General features: G+C 38.1%; 2 protein-coding genes across 4 annotated transcripts; one reads left to right on the top strand and one right to left on the bottom strand.

Moving 5' to 3' along the window:
- Nucleotides 1-318: 318 nt before the first annotated feature.
- LOC124777055 (zinc finger protein 850-like) lies at nucleotides 319-3,413 on the bottom strand. 2 transcript variants are annotated; one of them, XM_047252326.1, is made up of 2 exons: nucleotides 3,116-3,413; nucleotides 319-2,947 (listed from the first exon to the last, which is right to left on the bottom strand). In XM_047252326.1, the coding sequence occupies exon 2, from the start codon at nucleotides 2,902-2,904 to the stop codon at nucleotides 1,030-1,032; it is 1,875 nt and encodes a 624-aa protein (XP_047108282.1). In that variant the 5' UTR covers nucleotides 2,905-2,947; nucleotides 3,116-3,413; the 3' UTR covers nucleotides 319-1,029. The 2 variants fall into 2 exon arrangements, with proteins under 2 accessions (XP_047108282.1, XP_047108281.1); XM_047252325.1 differs by having other exon boundaries at nucleotides 319-3,030.
- A 576-nt stretch (nucleotides 3,414-3,989) lies between these two features.
- On the top strand, nucleotides 3,990-16,315 carry LOC124776973 (BAG domain-containing protein Samui-like). Of its 2 annotated transcripts, none has more exons than XM_047252214.1 (2): nucleotides 3,990-4,256; nucleotides 13,774-16,315. In XM_047252214.1, the coding sequence occupies exons 1-2, from the start codon at nucleotides 4,086-4,088 to the stop codon at nucleotides 15,862-15,864; spliced, it is 2,262 nt and encodes a 753-aa protein (XP_047108170.1). In that variant the 5' UTR covers nucleotides 3,990-4,085; the 3' UTR covers nucleotides 15,865-16,315. The 2 variants fall into 2 exon arrangements, with proteins under 2 accessions (XP_047108170.1, XP_047108171.1); XM_047252215.1 differs by lacking the exon at nucleotides 3,990-4,256 and adding an exon at nucleotides 5,433-5,590.
- Nucleotides 16,316-16,840: the final 525 nt, after the last annotated feature.

The following is a 16,840-nucleotide window of genomic DNA, read 5'->3' on the forward strand; positions in this document are numbered from 1 at the left end:
TATGCTTGTTATTACATGCCACTATTTCTATAATTATTTGACAAGTAGAAAATCATTATGCAAAAACATCTAAGGACAAATTAATCAATATCATGCACACATAACATTCATCATGCTTCCAGGCAGAAGAAGGTGTGAAGGAACTTCCACTTGGCGAGCGCGCGCCACACACACACACACACACACACACACACACACACACACACACACACACACACACACACAAGGATGGCAAGCCAGCTGTGGGACTTGGGGGGTAGTGGTAAATATTTTGCGTACATATGAAAGTCAGCTACCTGTTTTATTAAGAGGCTAAGAATTGATAAAGAGGTTTTCAAAAAATACATTTACAAGAAGAATAACATCTTCGCACAGTAATGATCACAGATAAGAAAAATCACATTCTTCATTAAAGAATACATGAACAAATTCCATGTGCAACAAACATATCTAAGATATGAATTGGCCCACAGATCTCACGTAGACACACTGCTTGGTTTAAATGAAACAATATACAATACATATCACAATATAGACTTATTTTGAAGACAAGTACCACTCAGTTTGTTCACATTCAGAAATTTAATTTTATATTTCTTTTCTAGGTTTCAAAGATGTTTAACATAGACATCACTATAGTGGGGGAAAAAAAACAATTGTGATACACATCTGCAACAAAATAACATATTCAAAATATTAAAAAGAAAATAAATGTACAAGGGCAAAAACATATTTTACAAAGTAAATGCAACCAAGCAGATTCCCTAAAATCAATACCATATAACAAACTGCGAAAGACAGCACTGAAAGTAAACAACTCACTGCTGCACAGTGCACATGTTCCCAGGCAATCAGAAACAGAGTAGTAGATAGTAACATTTCATTAGATATACAAAAATGACACATTTTTAACAAATAATAGGCCTAATATAAATTTTCTGACCTTACCATTGTTTTCAACACACATCACACATAAAACACAAGAAACAAACAACTTCAGTCAGGTTATGTTACAGATGTTTCAACAAATCAGAAATCTTTTTGCAAAAAATCCACTTGCCATGCAGGACGCTCAAGCTTTGCTTCACTGTGTATCTTCCCATGTTCCCGCAATGCTCCTTCTGTGAAAAACTTTGTTTTGCACTCTGAGCAGGAATAAATATTTTGGCTTTCATGTGATTTTAAATGTTGCAACAGCTTGTGGTTTGACACAAATGATTTCTCACATAGATCACATTTGAATGGTTTCCCAGTGTGGAGCATCATATGTGTCATCAAGCCAGATTTTTGGGGAAAGCGCTGTAGGCAAACCGAACAACAGTATGGTTTCTCACCTGTATGGATGCGGACATGCTGTTTCAATATCGATCTTACAGCAAATCGTTTGGTACAGTACGAACACTGAAATGGGCGCTCTCCAGTATGAGCTCGCAAATGCCTTTCGAGATGCGATTTCTTTTTATAACCCTTACCACAAGATTCACAAAAGAAACGCCTTTCTGCTACTTTACTAATGGTTGCATCTTTCAAAGGACCTGGATCAACTTTTGCTTTAAAGAAACCACCTGAGCGCGTAACACATGTAATTGCACACCTGTAAACTGGAACAGTGTCTTTTCTGATTATTTGGTTGGAAATAATTTCTGAAGCAGAAGTACAAACAGTGAGACTATTTGGATCAAGTCTTTCAATTTTCATTTTAGGTGCTGGGTTACAGACAGATTTAACCCCACAATAAATTTTGCTGTTTTCTAAGAGTTCTTCCTTTTCAGATATTTTACATAGGGGGCTTGAATTTCTGTGCAGGGAGCTCAGTTCATCAACCGTTGACATGTTTGTTACAGCAATACCACAGATACCATGCCTGTATTCTGCACTGCCAGTTTCTACCAAAGGTACAAATACCTCTTGTAGAGTACGGTTTCCCTTGTGACAGTCCACACTGTTACCCAAATCAGCTGAATCATTGTACTCTGCACTGCAGGTAAGTGTTTTTGAAAACTCCACAACATTGTGATCTGAGGCTGTAATCTCACTGCATTTATCATTCACTTTGTTTGTGTCATCAAATACAGACTGATTATTTTTGTGAGAATGTGTATCTGTACATGCCAACGTGCAATTCTTATCACTTGTACAGGGCATAATTTCATTTTCAAAAGTATTATTCAGGTCTTCTGTAACACAAGCTAAAGAGTCATTTATGCATTCTTTCTTCACCACTTTATTCTGGGAACTTGCCGCTCCTAAAACGCATCTACTACTGCATTCCATACTGCTATTTTCAGCAACTGTCAAATTGTTGATACTATCCTCATTTCTGGTTGGGCTAAGAGGTCTGCTACCTTCTTCTATTTCTAGGTCTTCATATTCATCAAAAATATCTATCTTGATATCATAGTCACTATCGAATAATCGTCCACTTCCATTAACCTCTATATCAGTTTCAGTTTCAGAACCACTGAAATCATCACTCGAGAATGCAGAAGCTGAGTGATCACATCGTTCATTTATACCACTTACCGCAGTCCTTTGTTTGTCTTGAAGCATCACGGGTACATTTAAATTATTTCCACCATACAGTGGCTGTGCACTCTTTGCTGGCTTCACACTTCTTTCACTAACGCTACCACTGTCATGTAAAATGCTCATATCCAATGGTACATCTGATAATTTAAAAGGAGAGTTTTCGTTGTAGAAAGGAACTAAATTGACTGGACCGTCATCAGCCAAGGATGTCGCTGGTAATGAAATGTCTGATAGACATTCATCGGATTGTTTCACCGTTTCCGTCGCCGTGGAGTCATTTTCACCACATATTCCGTCGTGAGTTACAGAATCTACACTACCTTCAATCACTTTTCCGTCACTGCTCGTAAATGTCCAACCATTTAAGGCAATCATGGCGAAGGAAAGTTCCTCTGAGGTATGAGCAGACACATGGTGCCTGTGAAGAGTTATGAGATTTTCATGAGATTGCCGACAAATATGACAAATATAATTTGCTGTCGTTCCTTTCAATAGAGGCATCTATGAAGGAAATATAATTTACGGAGGTATTAGATTTGAGTGATAGTTTCACAACAGCACCTACATTAAATATATGAAATAGTACCTTACTATCTCCACAGTCCGTGTGAGGGGCCGCCTCCATGAAAAGTCTGTAGTTTCATTCAATTATTCGCAATGATAAATCAAGTTACCACATTTATAAGGCTAATTAATTACGCCGACTCTTAAGTTTTCGAATGAAACGACGTATTTACTTTCAACGGTAATAGTACCGTAGTGATAGAGGTTTTACGCGGTACAAGCCAAAAAATAACTGGAAGTAGCACATACAAAATTGACCAAGAATTTATCTTTACCACGCACTGAAATTTTAGACTTCACGAAAACAAATTACGCGCTCAATTTTTTCATTGTTTCTCACCAATTGCTCTCGCTGAAGATATTTTACTACGAAGATTCCATAGATACAACAACAATGCATTCTATACATTCCAGAGTAGAAAATAATTAAAAAAACTTGAACAAAAGTTTTTTATAGTACATAAAAAATCTAACGCGTGGAATTAAGCATCTTTATTTTTTTTTTTAGAAAACATAGTTTATCATACTTCGCATATGTCATGAGCAGATCTGTTAGTAACACAATCTCAGGTAGCAAAACGTTTATCATTCTCTTATTTTTGCAAAAATAAATTACGTTGGCTTTATTCACAGGTCGGTAAACAATTAGATCAATTCAAAGTTATTACAAAATGTTACGTTATTGGGTAAGAGAAATGATTTACAACCGCATTTTGCTTTACGAAATTCAATGGTTTTATTTACTTTAGGAAAATGTGGTATATTTTCATGTTATTGTACTAGTTTGGGTTTTGAACATCTGAAAGATCTCGATGTTTCTAGAAACTACGCCACTGTTCTCAGGCATCGATTATCGTATACGTTTCGACACGAGATGCACCGTACCGCGTCGCTTATTGGTGGATTCGAGCTTGTCGTGGGAGAATGTTCTGGTGGTTTGTGGGTGGCAGATCTGAGTGTATATATTCAGCCTCGCCAAGGTATCTCTTAGTATGTCATTTTCGTTTCGTGACAAACCGAGACTCAGTGAACGGCTTCGTGGTAAATCTGGTGATGATTTAATCAACGAATTAAAAAATCATATTGACCAAGAGCGGAAGATGTTCTTTGATACTGCTCCAAATTGGGGATCTGTTCACCCGTCGGGATCTTTCTCTTCTAGGGTAAGTGTGCTTATATCAACAATTGTATCAACACATGTTGTTTATAAGATACCGTGTGTTCAATCACAATTTGTTTACCTACTTAACTGTAAAGGAGGTTGGCGTAAAGTAAGTGTGACCCCATTTGCAAAGTTAAGGCAACCGTATATCCAAGTAAGCGTTATGTAGGTTTTAATACTAAAGTGCATTATATGGGTTATATGGATTTAACGACTGGCGTAATTCCACTTTCTTGTTTTGGAAGTAGCCGGCAGTGTTGCTCTTCAGTATACTCTGAAACTTTCTGCGGAAATAAAGTACTTGATACCACATATAAACACTTCGGTGCTACACAACCCGGAAAAAAATGTCAGTTGCAAAACGTTTTTTTCCGCTCCGCTAGAAGTTGTACTGGAATTCTCGCAGTTATAGTGATACGTCAACAGTAAGGAATGAGGGAGTTCGTTGAGTTGCTGTGGATGTAAGCCGCATGTCTTTTTTTGCAAATGTCTTGTTGTGACATGGACTTTTCCAGCATTTGAGAGTGCTGTTAGATATCGGTTTGCAGAAACAAATTTTAGATATATCATGGCGTTTTTTTGTTTCCTGGTGTGCATACTTAACCACAAAAAACCTTTTTAGTAGTAGCCCTACGTTTAGTCAAGCGAAATCGTGTGACATTCGGTGAAATTATTTGTTTCCGTTTTCACGAACGGTGTGTTGCTGTTACGCACAGGTGATTTACGGGAGACCTGATGATAGTTTTCTGCCTGTTTTGGTTGAAGAGACGCTCTAGAAAGAAGAAATTAGTAGTGTACCAATTTGTCATAGGAAAGAAATTGTTTTTATAGATACGTTGACAGTAGTCAACTTCGGTTAATCTTTCACGGGGCATTATCAGAATCAGCGATACAATATTAGGGTTCTCTTGTAAGTATGACGTGACACTTTGGGAAGGAAATGTTGAGTTTCAGCCCGACCTCGCTGTTTCAGATGTATGTATGGTTTGTGCACATTTTTGTGGTGATTTACATTACTAGTAGTTATGTTTTGGTCAGTTGGTTCAGAGATTGTTGGGAGTTGGGGAATATTCCAGGCTTCAACACGTGTGGGGAGGGCAAGCTATTCACGTATCACACCCACAGACTTTGCTTGTGACGTAGTTGGCGCATCGTTCAACTGAAATAGCCCCAAATGGCCGTGGCTGCTGAGTCAGCAGCCCTTGTATTTAAGTCCGGTTTGCCTTGCGGTCGTCGCAGTAGCGTTACAGATACTGGAGTGGTGTATTAAACGTGTGCTCCGTTGGTATAACGATGGAATCGCAGAGTTCTCGTGGACCTGTTACTTACATGCAGGTGAGGTAAAAATAACAGGTTTCTTGTACGTTTCACCTTTCTGGCTATCACCGGCCGTTTATTTTTGAACAGCAAGATTTAATGAGATCTTTTTCCCTTGTACTATCGGCTTGTGTGTGTGTGTGTGTGTGTGTGTGTGTGTGTGTGTGTGTTAGGTTAAGGAGGAAATTGAAATGCTGTGGTATAATTATACATCTAAGGGGCAAGTGACCTAGGATTACCAAACATAACAACAGTTGTAGTTCGGTTAGGTGAAATTGTGGTTCTAATTATAATGAATTGTGCTGCATAGGTATCACCGTATGTTGAAATAAACATTGTTACAGGTTATGTTGATAAGATTGTTGTTAAAATTTGTGTACATAGAAAATGGGGTAAGATTCAAATAGCTTGAAAATTGTTTTGAGCTAATGTGGTTCAGTATGTTGAGACCAATTCACATGGTGTTATAGGGCGTAACACTTTCCTGAACTGAAGATCCAAAGTAACAGTAATGTACTGTCTACAACATTGTCAAAGAATGGCAAAATGACATGGAAAGTTGAGTGCAATTTGAGCAGCTGAAAAGGACTCACCACTCATTGCTTTGGTGTGTTTTTTTTTTCCTCCCCTCTCTCTTAGCATTGTGCTTCATGAAAGGAAACAATGTTGATAACTTATTTATCAAAGGCTCAAGTTTTTCAGCAAAGTACTGTCTACATTATGGTTTGTCAGTCGAAGTGTTAATGTATTTAAACCTTATAATAGAACTGGAAGTCCACTTCCTAAAAAGAAGGAATTTACCCCCATTTAAAACAATGAAAGCAAGTTATTGGTATATACGACACACAAGTTTTTACTGTTTGCAACGTGTAAGGTGTTACGGCGTACTGAAATGGCATGGAATTTCTTTTTCTCCATATTGCATTTTAGGAATGCCCAGATTTCATCTTGAGATTGAGTTTATGGAGTCATTTGAGTTAAAGAGTATAAGCTGCAATAGCCAGGGCAGCGATTCTTTTGGAAAACCTGGAGTTCTCGGGGAATTCTGTGGCTGTTAAGCTAGGAAAGAAACTTAATTTTATTGAGTATTATAAATCACAAATTTTATAATACTTAATATTTCAGCACGTGGTAATTACATGAATATTATTCCATAAAAATTACTGATGTTTTAAAAACCGCTGTTGAACTACTGCTTATGGCTGTTAAATACCTTAGCTGAGAGGGAAGAAAAGTCATTGGGGTATGTTGCCCACCCCCACCCCCCACCCCCAATTCCACTCGCCATTAATTTATTGCGAGCTTCTTGACACCATCTTCCTCTTGACTCTTGGAATTCTGAGGAATTTTTATATAAAATTTTTTCTTCAAATTTGTGTAGCCCTTAATAGGGTGCTTCTAGGATGATTTTCTATTGCTCATGACACATTTGAAACATTTTGCTATACGTCGTTTCAGTGTATTAGGGCCTTTGACCACTCTCCACTCCCACACAAACAAATGTCAATATGAAATAAAAAAATTGTGATGACTGAGAAATGTGTAGCCTAACCAGAAGGTCTACATCATTAGCAATGTCTGCTTAAGATTTGACAATTGTTATTCATGGATGCTTATTTCTACCAGGTAAATTCAGAAATGCTGTATTGCATTATTGACAAATGTGACAGATTGGCTAGTAGAAGTAAGGCTGTCAATCCAGAGGTATGGAATTTGATTCCAGTCTGTCAATGAACTTATCACTTATTGTTTATTTGACCTAATTGCCAGTTGTTTCACTTGCAGCATTGAATTGTTAATGTAAAATTATGACAATTTGCATTCTTGTACAGATGCCACATTAAATTGTAAATTCTCCTATAAATGTGTGGATAAGTCTGAAAGAAGGCTGGGAATTACCACTTGCAATTGTACTCTCTGAAAGTACCTTCTGGTTAGTAAGTCTTACCATTACACATTAAAGTATTTAGATTCATATTAAGTGCATACACTCTACATACACCGATGTGGCAAGGCATGTGATGGCGATACGCACACAGAGGCGATGGTAATATCGCTTACATAAGGTATAAAAGGGAAGTGCATTGGCGGAGCTTTCATTTGTACTTGGGTGATTCACATGAAAAAAGTGTAAGACTTGATTATGGCCACACGAATGGACTTCAGACTTTGCACGCGGAAGATAGTTGGAGCTGGGTGTACAGGACATTCCGTTTCCGAAATCATTATGGGATTCAATATTCTGAGATCTGGAGTGGTTAGTGTGTGCCAAGCATACCAAATTTCAGGTATTACCTCTTGCCACGGACAATGCAATGGTCAATGGCATTCACATGACAGAGAGCAACAGTATTCCTCTAGAGTTACCAGTACTAACAGACTAACAACACTGCATGGAATAACCACAGAAATAAATGTGGAACATATGATAAATGTAACCATCAGGACAGTTTGGTGAAATTTGCCATTAATGGGCTGTAGCACCAAACGATCGATGTGATTGCCTGTGCTACCAGCATATCACCTGCAGTGCCTCTCTTGGGCTTGTGGCCATATTATTTGGTCCTTAGACAACTGGAAAATGGTGGCCTGGTCTGATGAGTCAAGATTTCAGTTGGTGAGAATTGATGGTAGGATTAGTGTGGCACAGACCCCGCAAAGACATGGATCCAGGTTGTCATGAGATGCTGTGCAAACTGGTGGTGGCTCCATAATTGTGTGCACTGTGTTTACGTGGAATGAACTGGTCCTCTGGTCCATTTTCACCAATCATCGACCATTTGCAACCATTCATAGACTGAAATGTTCCGAAACAAAGATGGAATTTTTATGGATGATGATCCGCTATGTCATTGTGCAACGATTTTTCGCAATTGGTTTGGAGAACATTCTGGGCAATTAAAGGGAATACTTGTCAGGTTGGTCCTCTATATAACTATGTTTTTCATAGTGAACTTAGTGAAGCAATCATTGGTAGTAATACAGATTGGTGGGAAGTGTCGTCATTGTGTATTTCTGATAATTTTTGGTATAGTTGATAAAAACTATTGTTTCTCTTATTGATAAAATGCCCAAATAGGGTGTAACGCAATGTTACCCAGTGAAGTTGTGCTTCTCAGGGACACAATGAAGTACGGTTGCAGATCTGTTATGGGAACATAAGTCCTGAGTGTGTGCAGTTACCAGTTAAACTCTGTAGCACAAGAAATGTTATTACAAGCTTTTGTAAGTTTTTAGTGTGAGCAAAAAATGTTCAAAGGTGTTGGAAAAAGTAATTGAACACACTTGCTAGTGAATGAATGGATTTATAAAAGGGGGAAATGCACTTTTGTGTGCAGTGTTGTCTGCAGTATCTGAAAATTATGTGCATTCTAAGCACTTGCGCAGTTTTGTGGCACAGCTTCTGTTTCCAACAAAAGTTAAAAGTAGCATCTGGAATGAAGAGATGATCACATTATCTTTAAAAATTATCTTAAAGAATTTTATTAGACTAAGTGGCATAAAAGAAATTATTCAGAAACCTTATTGTGTATTATTCATTATGTTAGTTAAATTACATGAACAGGCCATTTTTAATTGTGCAGTAATAATTTGTTTTGAATACTACCCCAATTGGGTGTTGTAGGGAAATATTGCCTTTTTATGAAATGTCTACTGCAACAGTACTGTCTCACATCCTGAACATACTACTGTCTCAGAATGTTGTAAGCTGCTTATTAACATTCATTGCATTCTAAAATGTGTGTTCATTTGAAAGCATTGATTATTCATATGGATTCTAGTGGAAAAATATTAAAGTAGGTTAATTGGTGCTGTGAGGGTGTATTAAAGGTATTGATGAATGTTCTGTTATGGTCAGTGAAGTTGTCATAGGTTGTTTTTAAAATATGTGGATGTTGAGGGGACAGGCTGACCTGTAGGGTAGGTGTGGTTGGAAGATGGTTTTGCTGTGTGTTGGCAAAGCCTATAGACGTCAAATGTTACATCCCTCTCCCCTCCCCTCTGCCCCCGCCCCATTCCATAATTATATTTTATATCCAGTGAAAATCCCATATTCCTGTTGTGGTTAGATATTTTTGAGTTTATGGTATGTTCGAACATTCCTACTTAAAACCAACATGTTTGGGGATACCAATACTTAGTTAAAATACAGGCGAGTGTGTGACCAGGGATGCCAGTCGGTAGCATTGAAATACTTGTATATACACAGTCAAATCCCTGCCCAGACACCTTCATTTTAGTTTTCTGTGGCATCCTGAAGTTGCTTCAGATTTTCCTGGGCTGACTCATTAAAGCTATAGCAGACTTGTCTAACTATGGCTTGCTGAAAGATTTCACTGGTAATAGGACATAGAGGTTTAATAAAAAATGAACAGTACAAACTTTCTGTTAGTATTTCATCCATTTATGTTAGAATTGTTGCCCATATAAAAAAAAGGATTAAGTAGTAGCGTCTGCAACAGGCAATGTAGGGACCACTTTACTGTTTAGCTAAGGCATCAAGGACTTGTTAATGTGTCATGGTTGCTCATGAAATCAAAGAACCCTGTCATTGTGCTCCCCAGCCTCAAACTGCGTACATGATTGTATGTATGTCAGCTTGTGAATGCAAGTCGTTACTTCTGGAAACATATACTTAGTCTTCCAAATTTGTAGCAAATATAACACATTAGACAGTAACTAAAGCTCAAAATAGCGTGTCTGTTGCCTCATATCCGTCCAACTAATTAGACAGTGACTGACTGGATAACAGTTAGAAAAGCTAGAATTCTAAATGATGACTGAGATAAATGTTGAGGTTTTTAAAGGCTTTGTTTTAGTGATTCATGGTGGAACTAGTTGAAATGTTGACAAGACAGATATTGGCTTAATCTAAATTTTGGTCTACATGACTTTTATTAAGTTACTGTGAGTGCACACTCCTTTCTGCTTACTTTACATACACATGTTAAAGTGCCATTGAAATATCGTGCGACAAAATGTAAGAAATAATGTCAGATCATTTTGTGGAACATTAAATGTTTTTGTTACCCTCTTTGGAATATGTTTTACTTGTTTACAGACCCTGTGTGTACAAAATTATCAATATATTTAATGGAATGAAAAGAAACTGAAATATTGCTGCACTAGATGTTTCATATTTTTGGTGCTGTATCTATTGTTCTGGTTCATGACCTGTTTAATGCCATTTGGGTCAGTCACTTGCATGTAATGTGTGAATTAAACTAGTTTTGTGTAGACTGGCGAGTGAGTAGCGCGCGTGCCCACACACACACACACACACACACACACACACACACACACACACACACACACACACACATTCTTCGTAACACTGTGGAAAGAGTCTTGGAATTGCATCTGGGGCATTGGTACTAAGTAGTAGTGCACTCAGAAATTTAATTTTTGTAATTTTTTTATATTTATGGTGTGCATGTCTGCCAGAACAATGTGATGCAACTCGCAAAGAATTTTTGAGAAAATAGACATTTCCAAGTGTCTTTAATCCCCAAAATCAAGGTCCAAGTTGTCATGTGGTAGAAAGTTAACATGCCATATGGGGGATGTTGGTTTGATTCCTGGATATAACTCATTAATGGATGTTCTGAGAGTATTTCTGTGATGTGTAAAATAACACCTCAATGATATATGGGCAGTGCTTAAGACTTAAGATTGCTAGTTAGCCTTATTTCAGTTATTTTTTTCTTTTTTCCATTAAATTTGAATACCTAGATCATTTAAAATAGAACTCATGAAATATATGCTAATTCACTTGCCTAATTGTCTTATTTATGAAAATGCACACTATTGTATTTCCAATTGTGTATTGCACATGAAAATCCAGTTTTCATTGCCAAAATACTGATCTTTTGTAAAAGAATGTTACTAAGGGTTGTTTCGATTCAAAACCATTACAAATTAATTTTTTCCCTCTTTATGTATTTTGCACTTCATCATAATGCTTGTTGAACAAGCCTCTTTCTTTAAAAAATGGAACATTTGAGAATGAAACCCAGAACACTCATATAGTGAGTGAGTGAGCATTCTACCACAGACCCACAACGTTCTTCAGAAAATTTACCTGAGTTTAGGGAATTACAGGTTTCGGAAAACATCAAAGTCTATTTTCTTGAGAATTTATGGGAGTTTCATGTAACTGCTTTGGTGGATTGATATTTGTTCTGAACTTCATGCACCGTAAATACAAAAAATACAAAAATCCAGTTCCCATGTGATCTTGTAAGTTTGGTTCAAGAATTTTACACCAAGATATGACCTGTACTTACTGGCCAAATCCTGCAGGTGAAATTATCAGGATTTCAGTCATCTATTGGTTCCTCATGATATAATTCTCCACACAAGTATGCGTTAGACATCTTGATAGGGAGTCGGATGGGTCTGTGTGAAATAATGGCGGTGGATACAGAGCTCCCAGTAGCAGGTGATTGTGTTGTCATGTTTGAGAGTAAATGGAGATGGTGTGCTTGGTTTAGCAAGAGGCTATATTCTACTTACCTCAGTGTGAACATTTTAACTTTTCTGCTTGTGTCTTTCTTAATCTTTGAAAAAAGAAACAAATGCCATATGAAAGTTTTAAACCAAGGTACACCCTAAACAGCCTACAGCCCTCAGACAGATGTTAGATACCTGATAACTATTGCACATTGTTTGATTGTATATCTGTTTTACATGTCATATCACATTCTGTGTAAAATGGTGAAAGGCATTCACTTAGACAATGTCTTAGGAAGTGGAGATGTTCTATTCAGAGGAGCTGAGAGTGTGACCAGAAAGGTAGTGGGACAAAAGAAAATAGAATGCATATTTTACCAGTAGTATCTTCAATATATTTTACTGCATAGAGCAAAATATGAAAAAAATTCCCAGTCCCACAAGAAATGTCTAGCACCCATAAGGAGAGGAGAAAATGAAAGAAAACTTCACAGATTGTGAGGGTGTGATTATATTATTTTGATGATTACAAAATTGTGTCAAAGAACTGGGGTAGTATGTGGCCACTTATCACTGCGATGTTGCATCCTCCACCCCTCTATCTTGTGGTCTTTCTTGCCTGACTGCATTGATTTTGTTGACAAGGGTGTCATGAGCCATTTTAGCCTCTACTAAGGCAAGCTGGCCTCCAATAATTTTAACTAGTCCTTGATAGCCAGAATACTGGCACTGGGACAGTTAGTGCCCAAGCTGATCTCACACTTTCTATTTGGGACAGGTCTGGGCCAAAGGAATGTCTTTTCATGCAGGTGTTTGTAGGCACATGTGCCATGTGGGATGAGTATTGTCCTCAATAGTTCCCCAAAATTTGATGCCAGAAGTAACACATCTGTGCCTCTCCTAAACATTGGAGGAATGGGGCATTTCCCCCGGTTGCTGCCATACTTGTAGATAATGTTCATCCAGGGTATTGCAGAACTGTGTTTAATTACTGAGCACAGTATGACTCTATCAGCAATCCATGCTTTCCAGTTATGCACCAGTCCAAAAGCAGCAGTTTGTGGTGTTCATGGCAGCCTATGCATGGTATGTTGATCCCCTGATCAGGCTGCCACTAATCTCTGACCAGCAGTGTGGGATGGTGGAATAGAGCAAGTAGCCCATTACTTGTTCTTGGATGGCACATGCAGGTGTGAAGGGTTTATGATGTGCTTGATGCAAATTGTGTTCACCTCCCTTGTGGTCAGGTGGGTCAACTGGAACCTTAATAATGCCTGCATTCATGTTCCCAAGCAGTATAGCACACTAGAGTCACATCCAAATGCTCCAATCTCTGGGAGGAAATATAAGCCAAAATAAACTTCGTGCAGATCAGTGTGTTTAGTTTTACGGTAGTTAAGGTTGTGATTTGAAATGCTGGGAAGTAGACTATCAGTAATGGATACAATACATGTAACAGATACTGTTTATTGTTATGGACTCCCGTCATGTCACAATCAGTGACACCTGAGAGGCTGCAGGTACACGGAACAGGGCCCAGAGCCTTAAATTTAGTAGTTTTGGGGACAACTATGAAAAATCATTGTTTTTAAATATCTGATGATAAAGTAGTTGTAATGTCTGTTGAGTGTTGTTGAACACTGCTAGTAACTTGCAATGATTTATTCTTAATGTAATCTAGTCAAGGTATCTGTAAGATTCGCCCACATGTTTAAGTACTACAAATATTTATGAGTTGCTTCTTTCAGACCGGCTTTCCGTTTGACGACGACATGATGCCCAGGAGTGGACGACAGGATATTCGTGCCCATCTAGATGATCTGGCACAGCGACATCCAGAATTTGCAGACCAACTTCGGTGTCCTCCTTGGGCTGGAGAAATGAGTGGATCACCATCACATACTGGCACCTGGGGACAGAATAGACGTGGGTCAAGTGAAGCTGAACCACACACACAGGCAAGAAGCAGCAGTAGTGGCAGCAATGTGGAAAGTGAAATGGGCACATCATCTCCAAAGCCAGAGGATAACAGAGGCAGAAACCCTTTCCCTCAGCAAGGAGAAGCTGGTCGAGATGATGGTGGGAATCGTGGCCATCGTTCCATGTCTGCACCTCCTGATGCTAGAAATCAGCAACCACCCCAGCCTCAAAATCAACCTCAGCAAACACCTCAGCCTCAAAGATATGTTTCCAGAGTTAACATAACACCAGGAAAACCACCTGTTGCACCTCAGAAACCGCAGTCACCACAGCAATCGTCTAGCAATGTGAGGCATATACCTATTTTTGTTGAAGGGAGAGATGAACCTATTCTTCCTAAAAATCTGGCTTCTGAAGAACCACCTCCAGAACAAGTGTTTTCACAGAGGATTCCTCCACAGCCTCAACAGACATTTTCAAAACCACAGACGTACACATCGCATCATCAGTTCCAGCCACAACAGCGTTTTTATTCTCCACCACAGTCAGCACGGACAGAATATACTCGTCCACAGCAGAATGTACCACACTCAAAACCTGAAACAATATTTTCTCAACAGAATTCAGCTCCAAGTATGCAGCAGCCAGCAGCACAGCAACCAAAGGAGATGCCGAAGCCATCACAACAACCTAAGCCTCAGCAGGCAAAGCCTCCACAGCCTAATGATCCAATTCATCGTGTCCAAGCTGTCCAGAAGGATGTGGAAAATCTTCAGAGAATGGTGGAAAATTTTGCTGGAACCTCCAGAAAAGATAAGCAGTATATATACCTTGATGAAATGTTAACAAGGAATTTATTAAAGCTAGATGATATTGATACAGAGGGTAAGGAAAACGTGAGGCAAGCACGCAAGGAAGCAATACGCAGTATACAGAAATGTATCAGTATTCTGGAATCTAAGGTGCCAGCACCAGAGGAACAGAATGAAAATGCAGTTTCAGAAGACACAGAAGGGATGCAGTCAGTAGATAATAGTGACACAACTGAACTGAGAGAAGAAAATCCAGCAGAAGAGATGGAGGCTGACATAGTTGCGCCTGAGCCTCCAGTGCTGGAAAATGCAGGTGAGAAAATGGAGCCAGATGTTAAAGAGACTGAGGAACATATTGAGAAAATGGATGTTGAGCACTCAGCACCAACACAACAGTCAGAGACAGAATCAAGTCTGATAGAAACAAAAGGTGAATCTCAGCCTTCAGCAGAAGTAACTGAAACTAACAGAAATGAAAATGGTGAACATAAGGGAGAATCAGCTGATACACAGCTGACAATGGACATGGTAGTGACACCTGAGGCTCCATTGACTGAATCAACTAATCAGGTTGCAAGTGAGAAGCCTTCAGAGAAGATAGATAAAAGTGATATGGAAGTAGAACCACCTGCATCAAATCAGACTGATCTGGTACAGATGGAGGCAGAGGCTCTTCCACAGAAAGATGTGGCAGTAAAAACAGATGTGGAAGTTCAGAAGGAAGGTGACGTTAAAGAACCACGCTTACCACAGACAACGAAGGAGACAGAAGTGCAAGAAAATGTTAGTGCTACACCAGAGAATTCAAAAGAAGCTGAACCAAAGACTGTAGATGAGACATCTGTGATGCAAATTGAACCGATACCAGCTGGGTCGGAAATAACAAACCCTCCAAAAGCTGAAGAATTAGGTGAAACACAGCAAGAATCGGCAAAAGAAAATGCCAGTTCTGAACTAACCTCTGATAAGGATCCAAAACCAGAAGTTGATACAAAGAAAAAGAAGACTGGTAAAAAAGTGAAATCCCCATCCAAAAAACATCCTAAACAAGGTTCTAGTAGCAAGGCAGATACAATTTCTAGTTCAGAAGAAGCACAAAAAAGTTAATTTTTTGAGAACTTTTTAAAAAAATAACTTATTTAAGAGTATTTTAATAAAGACTGCAGAGACATGTAAAATGTTGGAAAGTATTATTCTCATTAATGTGTATAGATTTATTTATGTTGATTTCTGGTGCTGTTGTCTCATGGATGTGAGTGATACCCGTTTTTATTTCTACTTCAGTTGTTCCTTGGTACTGAATGTGTCTTCAATCACTTCATACTTTTAAGTGATGTATATAATGTGGATAATCTTGCCAAAGATATGTCAGATGTTTTTGTTGTAACTGGATCAGTTTCTTTGAGCTGTGATAATTTCTAAACTTTTAAACTATGTATGAAATGAATATTTGTTCTTATAAATTTTCTCTGTAAATTAAGCATTGAATAAGCCTATAGCACTTTTATAATTATATGTACAAATATTTAAATGTAAATAAATAGTAAAAATTCTTGTATCCATATGTAATGAAATTAGTTTTCCCTGAGTCATCCTCCCTTGGCCAAGTTTAGGAGTACTCCGCACCATAATACATTATAAGTGAAGCCAGTAGTTTAGACATATTGACTTGGCACCCCGGTCCAAACTCTACCTGTCCTCCACTGTTAGTAGGAAAAAATCTTCACATGATTATTGCTTTAATATAATTTTTTCAGTGTCACTGCTTGAGGGGAAAATTTTCATATTTATAAATTGAAATACATTGTGGATATTCTCCACATTTAGTGATTTACAGTTCTATTGACTTTATCAGCAAATCTATATGTAGTCATCAGTATTTACAGAACTGAAATGCAGAAGAGGTGGAATAATAATAATTATTATTATTATTAATATTTTTATTTGTTTAAAATGTAAGACAGCAGCTACATAAATGTGGTACTACTATGTTTTTGCTAAAATAAGTTCTAAATATAATAGTGGTAGAGGTATCAGTAAAAGATATTATAATGGACTTAAACATTCACCCTGCCCAACCTCG

Source organism: Schistocerca piceifrons, chromosome 2 (genome assembly GCF_021461385.2).
Source record: "Schistocerca piceifrons isolate TAMUIC-IGC-003096 chromosome 2, iqSchPice1.1, whole genome shotgun sequence".
NCBI lineage: Eukaryota > Metazoa > Arthropoda > Insecta > Orthoptera > Acrididae > Schistocerca > Schistocerca piceifrons.

What these genes read in the sequence shown, in the direction of transcription:
- LOC124777055 (XM_047252325.1), bottom strand. Translation starts at nt 3,154, where the DNA reads ATGGAGGCGGCCCCTCACACGGACTGTGGAGATAGTAAG. An exon ending in CGGACTGTGGAGATAGTAAG is followed by an intron (nt 3,031 to 3,115) that starts GTACTATTTCAT and finishes TTTCCTTCATAG; the next exon opens with ATGCCTCTATTGAAAGGAAC.
- LOC124776973 (XM_047252214.1), top strand. Translation starts at nt 4,086, where the DNA reads ATGTCATTTTCGTTTCGTGACAAACCGAGACTCAGTGAACGGCTTCGT. An exon ending in CGGGATCTTTCTCTTCTAGG is followed by an intron (nt 4,257 to 13,773) that starts GTAAGTGTGCTT and finishes TGCTTCTTTCAG; the next exon opens with ACCGGCTTTCCGTTTGACGA.